The 15,605-nt window shown below is 59.3% G+C and overlaps 1 protein-coding gene across 1 annotated transcript in view; it reads right to left on the reverse strand.

Annotated features, from left to right (window-relative positions):
• Positions 1–346: 346 nt before the first annotated feature.
• The window catches only part of AGAP3 (ArfGAP with GTPase domain, ankyrin repeat and PH domain 3), a 119,762-nt gene continuing 104,503 nt past the window's right edge, over positions 347–15,605 (reverse strand). The window contains exons 14-18 of the mRNA XM_068933872.1: positions 3,131–3,285; positions 2,540–2,630; positions 1,950–2,172; positions 748–1,003; positions 347–580 (exon numbers count right to left, since the gene is read on the reverse strand). Of these exons, the coding sequence (XP_068789973.1) occupies positions 347–580; positions 748–1,003; positions 1,950–2,172; positions 2,540–2,630; positions 3,131–3,285 (959 nt within the window). The remainder of the gene's footprint in view (positions 581–747; positions 1,004–1,949; positions 2,173–2,539; positions 2,631–3,130; positions 3,286–15,605) is intronic.

A 15,605-nucleotide genomic window follows, 5' to 3' on the forward strand; every position in this document is an offset into this window, starting at 1 on the left:
CCGGGGGGACCCGGGGGCGGCGCAGAGAGCAGCGGGCGGCAGGAGGCGGATGGTTTATTGGCCGTTATCTCCTGGGCTGCGGTCACACACACAGGGCCGCCCACGGCAGAGGAACAGTATATACAGAGCGTCCATATAAATATCTCCAATGTACATTTTATACACGAGCGGTGGCGACTTCCCACAGCAGCGGGCCAGGCCGCCTGCTCCCGCGCTCGGCCGGAGACCAGCCCGGCCGGGCGGCGGCGGCGGCGGCGTCCTGCGGCCCCGTCTGCCCGCGCCGCCGGGGGGGCGCCGCTCCCACCGCGCCGGGCCGTACCGCGGCGGCCGGGGGGCGGCGCGGGGCCTAGACGGCGCTGGGGCCGGGGCCGAGGTCGGCGGGCGCGGCGGCGGCGGCGGCGGCGTTGTTGTTGGCGTTGGCGTTGCGGCGGGGCAGGCCCGGGGTGAGGGCGGCGGCGGCGGCGTCGCCGGGGCAGCCGTGCTGCAGCAGGACGTCGACGCACTCCTGGCTGCCGGCCCGGCGGGCGTAGGCCAGCGGCGTCAGCCCCCGGGCGTCCCGGCTCCGCACGTCCACCCCGTACTGCGCGGGAGGGAGAGGGCCGGTCAGCAGCGCCGGGCGGGCGCCGGGCTGCCGCGGTGGGACGGGGCAGGGCAGCGCCAGCGGGGCAGGCGCAGGGAGGAGGACGAGGGGCCGGAGACCCCCGGGCGGCCCGGGGGCCCCCCGAGGGCGGCGGGGCCCTGCCTTACCCAGATGAGCAGCTGCGTGAAGACCACGTTGGCCATGGCGCAGGAGAGGTGCAGGGCGGTGCGCCCGTCTCCGTCGCCGTAGGTCTCGTTCACCTCCTCCTTGGTGCCGTGGGCCAGGAGCGTCACCACGAGGCGCAGGTCGTCCTCCACCACCGCCCGCAGCAGCTGCTGCCCCAGCGGGATGTCCGACTGGGGCAGAGGAGCCAGGAAGAGCTTCTGCTCGTACTTGGCCCGGATCCAGCGCTCCTTCTCCTCCCTGCCAGGTGGGACACGGTCGCTGTCGCAGGACGCGCCCGGCCCCACGGACAGGGCGCGTGCACGGGCACCGGGCGGGCGACACGCAGGTGTGGCACGGGTGCTGCTGCCCAGGCCCCCGCTGCGCCGGCGGCGCTGGCGGCCGGCCCCGGGGCGCTGCAGGGCACGCGGCTCCGTCCCGCTGCACCGCGCGCGCCTCCCGCCCCACCACGGCCCCGCGCGTGTCACACGCAGCTCCACGCCGGCGCCCTCCTGCGACAGCCAGGGGACCTTCTCCGTCCTGCGCTTGTGCGTGGACGCCAAGCTCGGCCAGCGGCAAGAAAAGGTTAGCTGCCGCGCACGGCAGCCCCGTGCCACGGGAGGCACGTTATCGCTGCTGCCGTCTCGCCCGGCGCGAACAAAGGCTGCGGCAGCGTCCGTCCCGCCTGGGGCTGCGGGGCCGGGCGGATCGATGCGCGCCGTGCCGCCGCTATCTGCTGCCTTTCTATCCATCTGCATCTGGCGCGCGGCCATCAATGCCCCGCGCCGAGCATGCTCACTGCCGCCGCCCCCTGACCCGCTCTTATCCGTTGATAAGCCGCAGAATGGGCTCTTGTTGGGATGAGTGACAGGAGAGTCGCTCCGATAGGGACAGACAAGGGCCTGAAAGGGACGCACCCTTGAGACCCACAGACGCTGCCAAGCCGTCTCTGTTAACCCCTTCTGTTTCGTAGCCAGCCACGGCCCAGCAGCCTCTGTATGGCCGTGGCCGGCCCCAAAGTCCCCACCAGGACAGTGGGAGAGGGCCTCTCACACCTTGGCAGCAGGCAGAGCCCCTGGACACTGGAGCACCTGGAGGTTTCCCGCCTACCCCCCTTTGGCTCACTGCTTCCAACCTCCTAAGATGCCCTCGAGCCTCCTGGTGGGGTTGTCTGAGAAGTGTCTCCGCAGCCCCTCGCATCCCTTACCGGCTGCTCTCTGGGGTGGGCTTGGGGTAGCCTTCCACTGCTCCTTCCCAGACAGCGTTGGCAAGGGCGTTGCCGATGGCCGTCATGACCATGAGAAGCTCGCTGGGCCAGTCATCCAGGTCCAAGGAGCGCACACGGGACAGGTGGGTGCCCAGGTTACGATGGATCCCAGAGCACTCAATGCACATGAGGGAGCCCAGGTTCAGGCTTGCCCAGTCCGGATCTGAGGGTGGCAAGATCAGTGGGGTGAGGTTAATGCCAGCACAGACAGCACCAACCAGTCCCCTCCCATGACCCAGGAGACTCCGATTTGCAAGGACCTGCCCATCAACTTCCTTCCAAACCCAGTGCTCCAAAAGCACAGGGAAGCAAGGACCCGGGACTGGTCAGTAAGGGGCCATGGAGCAGCACGGTAGGTAGGTCGGTCCCACAGGCACTTCCCAATCCTGAAAGAATGGGTCCCTTCAGGAGAGGTCAAGAGAGCCCGACAGGGTAGGTCCCTTTGGGGTGGGAGAGGAGGGGTCGCTGGGGTAGAGTCCCCCTTCCCTTCCTGAGCAGGCAGCCCCATCTCCCAGCGCAACACTTCTTACTTGGTGCATCGCAGTCCACGCAGAAGCTGTTCCCACGTGCAGTGCGGACGGCCTGCATGGCCTGTGCATCGCTTTGGCTGCCCAGCCGAGCCTGAAACAAGCAGCACAGGAGCCCCGTTTACTCAAGGCTGACTGCAGCCCTGTCTGTGTCCTCCCATCACCATCCCCAAACAGCCCCCAGGAGGTGCCAGCACCTTGCTCCAGTGGGCACCCAGCGGGCACCCAGCAGGTGGAGGAGAGAGAGTCCAGTACGGGGCACTCCAAGAACAGGATCCGGGGGGAACAGAGATCTAGACAGGTAAGAGCTGACTCAGAACGGGAGCAGGGGAGGCAGGGCCGGCCAGAAGGCAGGGAGCAAAGGGCTCAGTGGGGCTGAAGCCAGCTTGGGGAGAGGCAGGGTGTTCAGAGGTGACAGCAAGACCAGAGAGGGAATGGTGCATTCCCAGGGACAGGATCAAACCCTCACTGGGAGCAGAGGACTCGGGACAGGATCCAGCCTGGACAGAGAGAGGAGTGTGGGACAGAGAAGGATGCAGCAAAGCACATGCTAGAGAAGAAGGGCGAAAGCAGCACTCAATCAAGGCTTCTTACCTTATTTTTGCTGCTCTCACAGCCCTGCAGGCTGGCCAGGATCTGGCTCTCAATGGCCTGGACCCAAAGCTCTCGCTCCTCTGATGTTGAGGCCTCAAAGAGCCATGTCTGGCCCGTCAGGGATACGATAATGAACTCAAATGGCTCATCTGGTTCTGGAAAAGAAAGGTGTGCCATGGCATGGGACAGGGAAGGAGGGGTGCCTGCAGCCTCGTGGGATGCACACATGCTGATGTGCAAGTCCACAGATCCCTGTGGGCTTCAGCTGTGCCGGCACATGGCAGGATCGGTCAGCAATGTGCCCCCAGGAGGCTTGGACAGAGCACTGTCTGCAACACAGGAGCTGAGCTCTGGGCCAGCCAGTCCCTCCTGCTGCTTGCAGAGCGCGCAGCTCCCTGCTCCCAGACTCCAGTGAGGGACTCTCTCATTGATGGGCTAGCCCTTCTGCACGCAAACACACATGGCCTTATTCCCCAAACGGCCTGGACAGAGAAATGTGGCAGTGCTGCGGCTCGGGTTTCCTGGAGGCTGCCTCTGCCCCGCTATCCATGCTCTGCGCTGTCCCCCCCTCTGGACAAAGCTGCTGACCTCTGGGGCAGCGGGAACAGCCCCTCGGCAAAGCTTGTGTCCCCTAACAACACCATCACCAGAGCCCCACAGCACTCGGTGCCTGGTGATGAGTGGCTTTACAGGGCTAGAGCCCTGCAAGCTGGGCTGGAAGGAGATGCAAGGAGCGTCCTTGAGGTGGGCTCAACGGCAGCCCTTCAGTCCTCCTGTGCATTGAGGAGTGCTGCGCCAATCGAGGGGCCCAGCAGGATAGGTCCCTGCTCAGGGAACCCTCAGTGCCTGGGCGCTCTGCAGACCCCATGCAACAGGGCATGACCGCTGTTTTGCCATGCAGGAGCCCTAAGTCACAGACACCGGGGCAGGAGCCACAAAGAGGTGAGAGTGATGCCATCCCCAGCTCTGATGTGCCTCATCTCTCAGTGCCCTGCTGGGCAGGTAACGCCCAGCTCGCCCGACCTGGGAGGCTGGTGGCCATGGGGTCCCTGGAAGCCAGCCAGCCAGCAGCTGCTGACGTGGGTCACAGCAACACGCAGCGGAGGTGCAGGCAGGGCAAAATGGCCAGGACGGCAGGGCCAGGCAACCGGCTCCTCAGTCACAAATCTGCCTAGCACCAGCACCGGAGCCCCTGCAAGAGCCTGTGGAAGGGCAAGACATAAAATGCGGTCTCCATCGTTGGCCAGCGCTCTGACTACCAGAGGGACAGGGCTCTGTTCACGCCAGCCCAGGCCATGGGCTGCATGGATGTGGGGAACATAGGCCTTAGCTTTGCACAAGGTGCCCGGTCTCATCTTCGCACCCAGGCACCAGCATTTACCTTTTATTGCCAACTTCAGTAGTTAGTGCAGTAAATGACTTAACTAAGCGGGGCCTGAATGGAATGACTAATAAACGTTATGTCACAGCACACGCTTCAGCTCATAGCAAAATGATTTGTAATTACCTAATTAGCGTTATGCAAATAACACCCTCATCTCCATAATGTGCCTTCCCAGCTCTCTATTAAAAGCAGGGAGTCAACTGCACAGCTCCAGAGACAGCGAGGCGGCTGAGGGACCCAGCCTGGTCTGCGGCAGGGCAGAGCTCTGGTGGTCTCCAGCCTGGCAGGGCCCTTGCCTGCTGGGGCAGGGGGCGGCTCCTTCCTCTGCCCCGACTCGCCACCCTGGTGAGCTGCAGGCCACAGGAGTCCCTCACTGAGGAGGGACACAGCAAGACAGTGGCAGAGGAGCCTGCTGCACCCCAAGCAGAGCTAACCAAAGAGAGCAGAGGCTGCCAGTCTGGTCCCCATTCTGCCCCACCGAGGGCTCGGCTAAGTCCAGCTGCTTCCGGGCAGCCTGGCAAAGACGAGAGCAAGGCTTTGTCCACAAACACTTCTCAGACAATGGTGCAGCTGCAGAAAGGGGCAGGAGAGTGCAGCCCTTCCCCTCTCTTGCAAGTGCTCTTTCCAGGCTCTCACTTCATTTGGGGGCACCATCACCTGCATTAACAAGTACCGGGCACAGCACCCAACTCAGTGTCTCCACCACATACAGTTGCTTATTCTAGAACAACCTGAGGGTAAAATGCTGCTCCTGCCACTGTGCCATGGTGCAGAGTACCATGCGTCTCACACAGCAGGTTCAGGATCTTGCATTTTGTCAGGGTTCAAAATTGCAGTGACATCTGGTTGGAAATATGCCTGTCCTGTGCCATTGCTGAGAGCACTCCATGGTACGTCCCGCACAGACCCCAGCAGGAGACACAGGGACTTGGACATCATCAGCACTGATGAAATGAACTGGTGCAGGAGTGCAAGGCCTGGTACCAGCTGTTGCCCAGCAGATGCTCAGGAGGATGAAATGACTCCAGGACAAAGGGCTCTCCAGGTGCAAGTGCCAACTGGCTTGTCTTTCCCGGGTAGGAAGGGGAAGCTGTTTCACTCATTTCTTCCTAGATGCAGCTTGGGACTGAATCTAGGCGATTTCTCCTGGGGAAAGAAATCTGCAGTCCCCTTCCTCCTACTAGGAACTGGAGGTTCTGGGATGCCAGGAGGAGGACAAGACTCCAGTGTGTTGGCAGTCATGCTGTGGGACTCTTCCCCTCTCCGTGATGCACCTGGCTAACTGGCAAATCAAGCTTGCCCAGCACTTTGCCCCTTCCTCCAGCTCCCAGACAGAGGACAAGCACCACAAACCCCTCCTCCTGGAAGCTCCCTGCAAGTAACATAGCTCCTACCCTAAAGATATGCTTGCTGTGGAGGCTCCAAGAACACCAAATGCCAGCTCAAAAAAAAAAAAAAAAGATTTGGAAAATACACAGCTGATATAACTTCCAAATATGAGAAGAAATAACTGGACAATAGCCTGGCTAATAGCCTCTGCCTACTTGGCAGGGCAGCACAATCCTCTTGAGCACTGCCACACACTGGACATGGACAAGGAGCGCCCAACCACTGGTGGCAGCAGGCAGTCAGGCAACACAAACTTACGACCACTGCGCTCAGCTGGATCATGCCAGCTCCTGCTCAGCTCCAGGCCACTCACAAGCAAGCAGCTGACCACAACAGTCTGATTCAGCTGCCACCACCTCTTCCAGCATCCCAGCTTGCGATTCGGAGCTGCAGTCCAGGGGCTTGAGCACTCCAGTTGTTCTCAGCGACAGGTCCTTCTACCTCTGCATCCACGTAGGAAGCCACGAGAGGATCCAGGCCTCTGACAGCTGCAGGATCGATTACTGCACTCACATGTTGCCCGAGGCTAAGCATTTATAGCCAGGAAGGAAAGAGTGGCATTTCTTCCTGGGGGCCAATGAGTGCCCAGGGACTTGAGGGAGCATTTGCTGTGCCAAGAACTTGGATCGGGCCACACTTGCAGCAGCGATCGATGAAGCCATTCCTGGGACAACCAAATTTCACAGAAAGGGCTCCATTCTCCTTAACTCTCTCCTGTCCCTGGTTTGAGCCACCTGTGGCTGCTAACTGTCAGAGTGTGCTGCATAGCCCACTCCCCAGGCTAGCTGCCGGGACCTGGGGGCCACGCACTGGCTGACGCTCTTTGGGTGCTCTCCACTGCCAGGCTGGTTCTGCTGCTGCTGAAACAGCAGCAGCAGGTTGGCACAGCCCCCCAAGCGAGACTGCAAGGATGCCAGCCATGGGCTCACCTGTCCCCACCAACCCTGTTCATCTCTGTTGCTTGCTCAGTATACCTCCCCACCCTGGTCCAGACCCAAACACGCGGGCAGAAACCTCAGCCCAAGCCTCCTCACACCGGCACGCTCCCCAGGGGAGAGAGGGCTGCAAGCGCTGGCCCTGCGGGGCTGACTCCCCCAGGGCACTCACATCCACGCTCTGCTCCAGGGCTGGAGGCACCGTGTGTCTCCTAATCCCCTGCTCAGGATGCTCATGGAGCAGGGACAGGCAGCCTCCTCCTGCTGGGATCCCTGCTGGGCTGCCCACACCTGAGCACAGGGAAGCAACGAGATTTCTGGGGCTGCAACCCCACGCTGACGGGCTGTCCCCATGCAGCAGGAGTGCTGCCCTAGCTCAGGGATACCCCAGAGACCTGGGGCTCGTGGCCTCCGCTCTGGCCGTGGTCCCAGTCAGACCCAAAGCCCCAGCTCTGGCTTTGCAAGCTGCAGCACTCCCATTCCCTTTCCTCCTTTGTGCCTCTCAAATTCCAGTTTTACTCGGAACAAAGGGCCTGTTGCTCTCAGCAGAGCCTGGGAAGAGCTAACAAAGGACGACGACAGCTTTTCTTCCACGCTGAGGATTCTTTTGCAAGCAAAATCTCTACCTTTCTTTCCCTGCAGCAACTCAGGGCAGTGCTGCAGGGCCAGACCTCTTTGGAGGCTTCAGAGGAGCATGGCTATGGCGGGAGAGTGGAGAGCTGCAGGATCACAGCTTGAGATCCACACAAAGGGTTTGGCAGAGCTGGAAAAGAAATTGAGGGCTCAGAGCAGCTTCAAATGGTGTGCACAGCCGGCTTCCCAGACGGCCTGGGGCGAGTTCCTGAGCTCCCCGGGGGCCTGTGCAAGTCCAATCAGCCTCAAGTCATGGCTTTAGGAAAAGTGTGGGGCTTTCTCAGAAGGCTGGGGAGAGGCACAGGTCTCTGACAAGGCAGGGACATTTCCGGCCAGATGAAGGGGTAGCACAAAGCAGATGACACAGGCAGAAGGAGTTGGACTACCTCTGCACCTTCGGAGCGGGCAGAAAGCCCCTGCCCTGAGCCATGTGCAGGGCATAGACTTCGCCCAGGTGGCTGGGGTGGACAGAAGAGCCCCGGGGCTCACCAACTCAGATTCAATAGGGCTAAGATCTGGGAGGATGTCATCCCTACTGGAGTGGGGGAGCCCTTTCTAGCTGCCTCAGGGTAGAGGCAGGGGCTATCCCGGGGCCACAACTCAGGACTCGTCTCCCCGGCCCTGCGGCTGCCTGCAGACATGCTGGTGGGAGTCCATTACGCCAGCTCCATTAGAATTAGTGGGCAGTGAAAATGAACAAGCTTGTCTCACTCTCTCTTGATGATTTTTTGATGATGTTTTAAAGACTGAGCTCCGTGAAGAGCTGCTGAGCAGAGTGCAGCGCGAGCCGGCTCTGCTAATGGGCGTTAACCCCACGACCCTGCTCCAACGCCGCCCAGCAATGAGTACTCCAAATGAGAGCAAAATTAGCAAGGGCATTGCACAGCAGCCAGGACGGGCCAGGGCCACGCAGCACCCAGACACGATTAGCAACTGAGTCACCAAGCTGAGTGGGCTTGAGGACTCCTGCAGCGACTGCACCTAGGTGATCCGCCCTCATGGACTCATCCTTCACCAGCCTGCTATGGCTACAGGGAGGGGAAGCTGACAGCCCTGGTGGGGAGCAACGAGCCCAGAGAGGGCTCCGAGGGAACGGAGACATCCACGTGCAGAGCCAGGAACCAGCACAAAATGAAAGTAAGAGGGTAAGGGAAAAGCTCCACCAAGAAGTCCGGCTGGGACAGAGCTCAGCTGCCCACAGGTGACGTAGCGCTGAGATGCCCAACAGGCCAATAAGGCCCTCCTCTGCTCTCAGTGGGAGGAAGCACAGCTCTGAGCAGAAGTGCTACTTCTGGGTAGCTACAAATGGCTTAGTCTCAGCACGCACAGCTGAGTGCAGGGATCTCACTTGCTCTGCGAAGGGCCTCACATTACCCACAATACCAGTGCAGAACAGCCCAGCCTGAGGATCCCACTGCAGTGTTCTTAACGCGGAGCCACGGAAACAGCAGTTCCCCAGCTCCTTCCTCATGGACACCTTGCGGTACGGGACGAAACCTCAAGCCAGTGTGCCTCCCCCAGGAGCTGCACCTGGAGGGGCTGGCAGCCCCCCTCAGCGGTACCCGAGGTGGGACCCCAGCCCCACACCAAGGCTTGGGGCAGCCCTCTCAGAGCACAGGCAGCCATTGCTGGTGTGCTGCTTCCCTGCTCCTGCAGCACTGGGGACGCTGAGCAGCTCCTCCAGGGAGGACATGGGAGATGCAGCAGTGCTTCCTCCAGCTGGTGTGGGAGACCTGACCCAGCGTGATGGGATGGTGCTTCTCCGAGCACCCAGGGCGTGGGGCTGCGCTCCTGTCCCCAGCGGGCAGGGCACTGGGTAGTCTCCCGACTCCAGCTCACGAGACGGAGGCACTGCTCCCTACCCCGGCGGCTGGACAGGGACAGAGCTCAGCATGGGAGAGACATGCTGCAGCTCTTCCCAGGCACGGGCAGTTTCCGACGCCAGCACAGGACACACAGGGCAGACTGCCCTAACCAGCTCCTCGCTGAGCAGACGGGTTGCAGCCCCTGCCCTGCGTGCGGGACCTAGCGTGGTATGCCTCCCCTCCCCTCCCGGCAAGAGCAGCTCCAGGGAAGGAGGAGCAGGATCTCCCCCTAGATCCGGAGCTCACACTGGCTCATGCCCTGCTCTTGGAGCGGGAGTCTCCTCTTTCACCTCCACTTTCCTCTGGGTCCCAAGTCCCATCCAGGGCCTGCCTTCATGCTTCCCCTCTCCTGCCCCGGGGTGGTCACAGGGCAGGAGGCAGGGGGACGCTGGCCGGGCACGCGGGGTAAGCAGGGGAGGGAGGGCAGGTCCTGCCCTGGTGCAGCGACCCCACGCTCCCAGGACAGCTTTGCTCTCTTGCTGCTGAGCCTGGGAGGAGTGTCCAGGCGCAGGGCAGCCGGCAGCCCCTGGCCTCAGGATGCTTGTTTGCAAGCTGCCACTGTACCACATCATTATGAGGTGTTTGGGATATCAACAAATTAGCAGGCGTCTGGGAAGAGAAGGATGCAGCACCATTCGTAAATGTCAGCTCGCTGCCTCCTCATTTTGCAGATCATTAAACCCAATATTCCTAACCTGTATTAGTGCAACGGGGACAGGCCCCCTCCACAGCGACAAGCCGCCAGGAGAGCCGCAGCAAGAACATTGCTGTGGAGACCCCCACGTTGCCCTCTGTCCCAGCGCACCAAGACCCCCGAGTGCCCCAGGCCGAGCCGGCACATTCCCGTTGCCCACGTCCCACCTGCCCGGCCCCCGGGGCGCGCCGAGCCGGGAGCGAAGGGCTGGGAGGGCTCTGCACAGTGACACTGGTGAAGATGTGCAAACTGAACCGAACAACAGGGCACCAAATGTGTGCGTGCATGCACACGCGTGGATTAGACTGACAGCAAAGGCAGCAGAGCCTGCACGTCTCGGGGGAGATGCTCCTGAGGGACATGGGGGGCCACGCTGCAACGTACAGCGGGGTCCTGCAAGGCACTCGGAGGAGTGCTGTGCATGCACACTGGGGAATGAGGACATATGGGGTGCAATGGGTGCATGTGGTGTGGGGGAGTGGGGGGGGCTATGAGGTGTGTGTGCACACTGAGGGGTGAGGACATGGGGTGCAATGGGTGCATGTGGTGTGGGGGACTGGGGGGCACTGGGGGGGCTACATGTGTGTGTGCACACTGTGGGGTGAGGACATGGGGTGCAATGGGTGCATGTGGTATGGGGGACTGGGGGGCACTGGGGGCTACGAGGTGTGTGTGCCCACGCTGGGGGGGTCGCGCCGGGGCACCGGCAGCAGGCGCTTGCTGCGTGCAGGCAGAGGCTCAGGGCAGGAGACAGCAGAGGGGTAGGGAAGAGCGTGCGGGGTCTCCCGGCGGTAACGCGACGCTGCAGAGGGGCTCCTCCAGGGAGCAGAGAGGGGGTGCGGAGCTGGCGGACGGCAGGATCAGAGGAGCCCCGGCCTTCGGGGGGCGATGCCCAGGCACGGGCTGCTCTCCTCCTGCCCGGACGGAGCGGGGGGCCTGCGGGGTCTGCAACGAGCGAGTGACTTGTTAGCGCTGAACGAGGGGGCTGGCGGAAGGGAGGGCAGGGGTGACGCGAGCTGCGTGGGGCAGGCGGCAGCCGAGCGACAGCAGCTGCAATCCCCAGCAATCTGGTAAGCGCGGCTCAGCCCCGCGCTCCAGCCTGCCGAGATCGGCCTCCCGACAGCCCCTGACAGTTGGCATTAATCACGCGCATCGCCCCAACACAACTCTTTACTGGCCATCAATTTCCCGTGGGTTTTAAAACTAAAAAACAAAGACAAAACCGCGTCGTTTGGCCGCCACTGAGAAGCACATTAAGGGGCTGTCAGCTTCTCGCCATGCACCCTGCATCACTCTTTAAGCACATGAGAAGTTCATTATCCCTGGAGCTCTGGCAGCCACGGGGATGCTGGCGCAGGGAGCGTCGCGAAGGCGCTCCCTGCCGCGGCGTGCGCCCGGCAGGCCCCGGGCTCTCCTGCCCGCCCCAAACGCAAGCCGGAGGGCCGGGGCACGGAAGAGGCTCCAGGCTTGTCTGAGGCGGGCTGGGGGCCCCTCCGGCCAGAGCGCCGCTGCTGGGCTGCGGTCGCGAGCAGACTTGGCCGCCGCCGCGCCGGCTGCTGCGGCCGCCCCATCGCCGGCGAAGAGCTCGTCCCCGGGGCTGTGACGTCCCGACAGCCTGACACCGCTGTCGCCAGCTGGTGGGGGCTCCTGACAGCCCGAGCGGCGCGCTCGGCTTTGCTGACAGTCCCTAGCAGCCCAATACCACGCTTGCCATAGTTTGCTGATGCTCCCTAGCAGCCTGACACTGCGCTCTCTTTAACATGCGACCATGTAAAAAAGCAACAGCTCGTTTGATTTATGATACTTCAGAACAACTAAGATTCAATTGCTCCGCACGTCCCTGGCTCTGATTACCTCCTAAATGAGATAAACTGATGGCAATTTATCCCCAGACCTCACCAACTTTCCCAGGATGCTAACCTGAGACACGCGTGCCCCGCGCACCCACGCTGACGGCAGCGGCCGGAGTCGGAGCGGGGGCTCCTCTGCACCCTGCGCCGCGCCGGGGCGGGCGCCGCGGGCCGGCACGCTCTGCCCCGCGCCGCCGCGCCTGGCCAGCCCCACGCGGGGCTGAGAGGCGCTCCCGGCAGCAGAGCCGGCAGCTCCTGGCGGCGGCGCTCCCCCAGCCGGCACGGCCGCGCTCCGAGCAGCCGGAGAGCGCGCCGTCCTCCGGGCCGCTCGCCCCCGGCCCCCGCGAGCGCCCTGCCCCGGTCGGCTCCGCGGCAGCAGGCTGAGCACCGCGCGGGACCTCAGCTCGACCGCAGAGCGAGGCGGCCCCGCTCGCTGCACAGTGACTTCCACACTTTCGCTGGGTTGACTACGTAAAAGCACAAAGCCCAGACCGTGCTGCAGTGGAGAAACTATCCGCTAGCAGCTGCTCAAAGGCGGCAGAAGATGATTCAAGGAAGGATCAGACTTACTCATAGACATAAGCAATATTCAGTCATCAGTCGTGATCATAATGTGGGGCAATGCCCCCGATCCACAGCTGGAACCAATTGCTGACCGTTAAGGTGTCAGGATGGGGCCTCACACAGAGGCTCATTATCTCCCATCTGCCCACTGTCAGGTTTTAGTGCTATCGCCGGCTGTCAGGTGGGATCATGACCTGGGTGTAACGCCAGTCTATGGCTGGCCCTGACTTTCTAGGAAACAGACAACTCCCGGATGACTCCTGGAGACAAAACAGCGGCCCAACTTGCAGAAAAAGCTCCGCAAAGGTATTGCAGGCTGGGAGAGACTCAGTGCTCATCAAATGTATGGCGGGCCAGGGATCACCCTCCTGAAAGGGAGATCCTCCAAGGATCTCCATCCTTGGAGATATTCAAAAGCCATCTAGACACAGTCCTGGGCAACACGCTCTAGGTGACCCTGCTTGAGCAGGGGGGTTGGAATAGATGATCTCCAGAGGCCTCTTCCAACCTCAACCCTTCTGTGGTTCTGTGATTCCCCAGAGATGTCCCTCTAACCCCACAAATGCGATATGCAGCTGTTTGATACTGAAACATCAGATTGGCTGCAGTAGAACCGAAATCTGAAGCTCTACGTGCTGTTTCCCCACAGACGCCGTGCCTAACTTCCACAAACAGCCTCTAGCACACAGAGGAAGGTGCAGCTTGCACGAGGGCTACCACAGCTGCTCCGGGCCTCTACCATGCACAGCCTGGCCTCCCCAGGACGTGATGATGCAGGGAGGCCTGTGAGGCTGACAGCGTTGACCTAGCCTTTGCAAGCCTGACTTTGCAATCTGCTCAGTTTTCTAATACAGCAGATTATACTAAAAATAAATATAAGAGTAAGTTTTTAAAAAGCCAACTGAAAAGCCTGAAAATCCACCTTACACTGGAAGACACTGCATGGGACCATTCTGACCCAGCACGTACCTGGGAGCAGAAGGCTCTTACCATCTCCGCTTGCCAACTATAGCATTTAGCCAGGGAATACTGCACCTATTTGCTGACTGCAGAAGGACATAAGGACTTGGAAAGACTGAATTCAAGCTGGAGACACAGAGGGAGGATTGCTCATGTGATGACAGACCAAATCTGCCCTATGCGCTCTACGGTGCCCCTCCTGTCTCTGCCTTGTCCTGGTAACCCCTCACAGCCGTATCCTTACGGGTCTCTTCCCAGCCCTGCGCTGGAGCAGGTTAAGCAACCGACTGCCACGTTTCCCAGCAGTAGCGGTACTGAAGGTAACTGCGGAAGGCATTCTTCCTGCTCTCAGTTCTGGTGCTAGAGGCTTCTGGCAGCCAGGAGGAGCAACTGTTTGTAAGTTCTGGGCAGTGACAAATGAAGTTTGGTAACTGACACTTCACTGGCAAATGAAGTTCCATGTTGATAAATGTGAAGTAATGCACATTGTAGGAAAAAATTACATTACTCCAGCACCTGACAGGGTTCTAAATTAACTATATCAACCCAAGAAAGGGCCTGGCTATCACTGCAGACAGCACAAGACTTCTGCTCAGCAAAACACTGTGGGCAAGGACAGGGGCAGGGAATAACAGAAAATATTCTGACGCTCTCATACGCATCAGGTAGCACCGTATGGACACCATGTGCAGCCTCAGTTGCTCCGCCTCCCAAGGATACCGCCAAACAGGGAAGAGCAGAAAGAACGAGCATGTGTTTGAAAAAATTCCCTATGAGATGACAGAAAATGGGATGGCTCAAAGATTCAGGACCAGGCAGCCAAGAAGGAAGGCTACAGTAAGCTGGTCTGACACCGCAGGCAGAGGCCAGGGAATTCTGCCAGAGGCTGGATCAAACATGCCTTGCAGAAAAGTAACTCATTTAATTTAAAGACTTTGAGCAGTGGTTAGTCCACTCCCTTGCCTCATAAAAGTGTTTCCATTTTTAATTACCTTCTCCACTAAGAAGTTGTATTCAACTTTGTGCAGCTTCAGATTCCAGCCTCTGCACCTTCTTAGGTCTTTATCAGCTATGCTGAATGGTCCTGCAGGACCAGGTTTCTTTTTCTGTAAGTACTGATAACACCAATCTTTCACTTCTCCATCTTCATTCTAGTAAGTTGAATACCTTAAAGTCCACCTCATAAATGTGTTCGTCAGCCCTGAATCAATTTTGGGACCTTCTTTTGAACTCTCTCCAGTATTTCCAAGCTCTCTGTTAGTTACATGATGGGACACAGTATTTTACTACACACTTTCTTAGTCTGACGTGCAAGTGTAAAGTCATTCTACTTTTGAGTGTTCCTCTTTTCAGATATGTAAAGAACACGGCTCTCTTTGTCAAAGCACAGGACCGAGAACTCATTCATATCTATCGTGACCCAGGAACTGCAAGCTGAGAACAGATGTGGGAAGGGTAGTAATGTGTCCACAGAGTCAACATACTGCCTTTATCATAGCTAAGAACATATCAGTTTAACAAGATGTAAGTACAAATAATACTTTTTGCTTTTTATGAGGCATCCAGTGCATATTATAGACTCAAGCCTAAGATGCTCAAGATATTTGAATCAACCACTGCAAAGGGGAAGTCGCTCCTAGAATCAGTGGTTTTCAGGTGAAGATCACCTACAACAGGAAAGACTGAACAACAGAGTTGTCAAACTTCAATGCAGATCATCACCACGATGATTGTAAAAGAGAGAACTGAAGACAATTGCTGTACCATGGAAAATCTGGGCCACCGGTCTACAGGCTGACCTGTGATTTGCAGCAAGATGCCAGGGCAGCTACAGTGTGCAGCCGGATTGCACTTTCTGTTTTGTTTTACAGTAACCTTTTGTTTCAAACACTTGTACGTCACCTTCTTTCCTTGCCTTTAGCCATCTGAACTACAACTTTATTTTGGTTTACTACAAAAGTTTATCATGTGCTATGGGGCAGGATGACCTAGGGTAAAGTCAGATTCTTATAGATTGAGGATCCCTTTTTCTACAGAGGACGACCATAGATGCAGGCTTTGGAGGATGTGGTTGCCAAGCTAATCTCTGCCTGGACACATTTGGATGCATTTTCACAGGGACTGCAAAATGTGCCTCCCTGTGCTTTGCAAGCTCCCTGCCAAGCTTCAGGTTCATCTTCAAAAATCTCAGAAGCATCAGC

Source organism: Struthio camelus, chromosome 2 (genome assembly GCF_040807025.1).
Source record: "Struthio camelus isolate bStrCam1 chromosome 2, bStrCam1.hap1, whole genome shotgun sequence".
Lineage (NCBI taxonomy): Eukaryota > Metazoa > Chordata > Aves > Struthioniformes > Struthionidae > Struthio > Struthio camelus.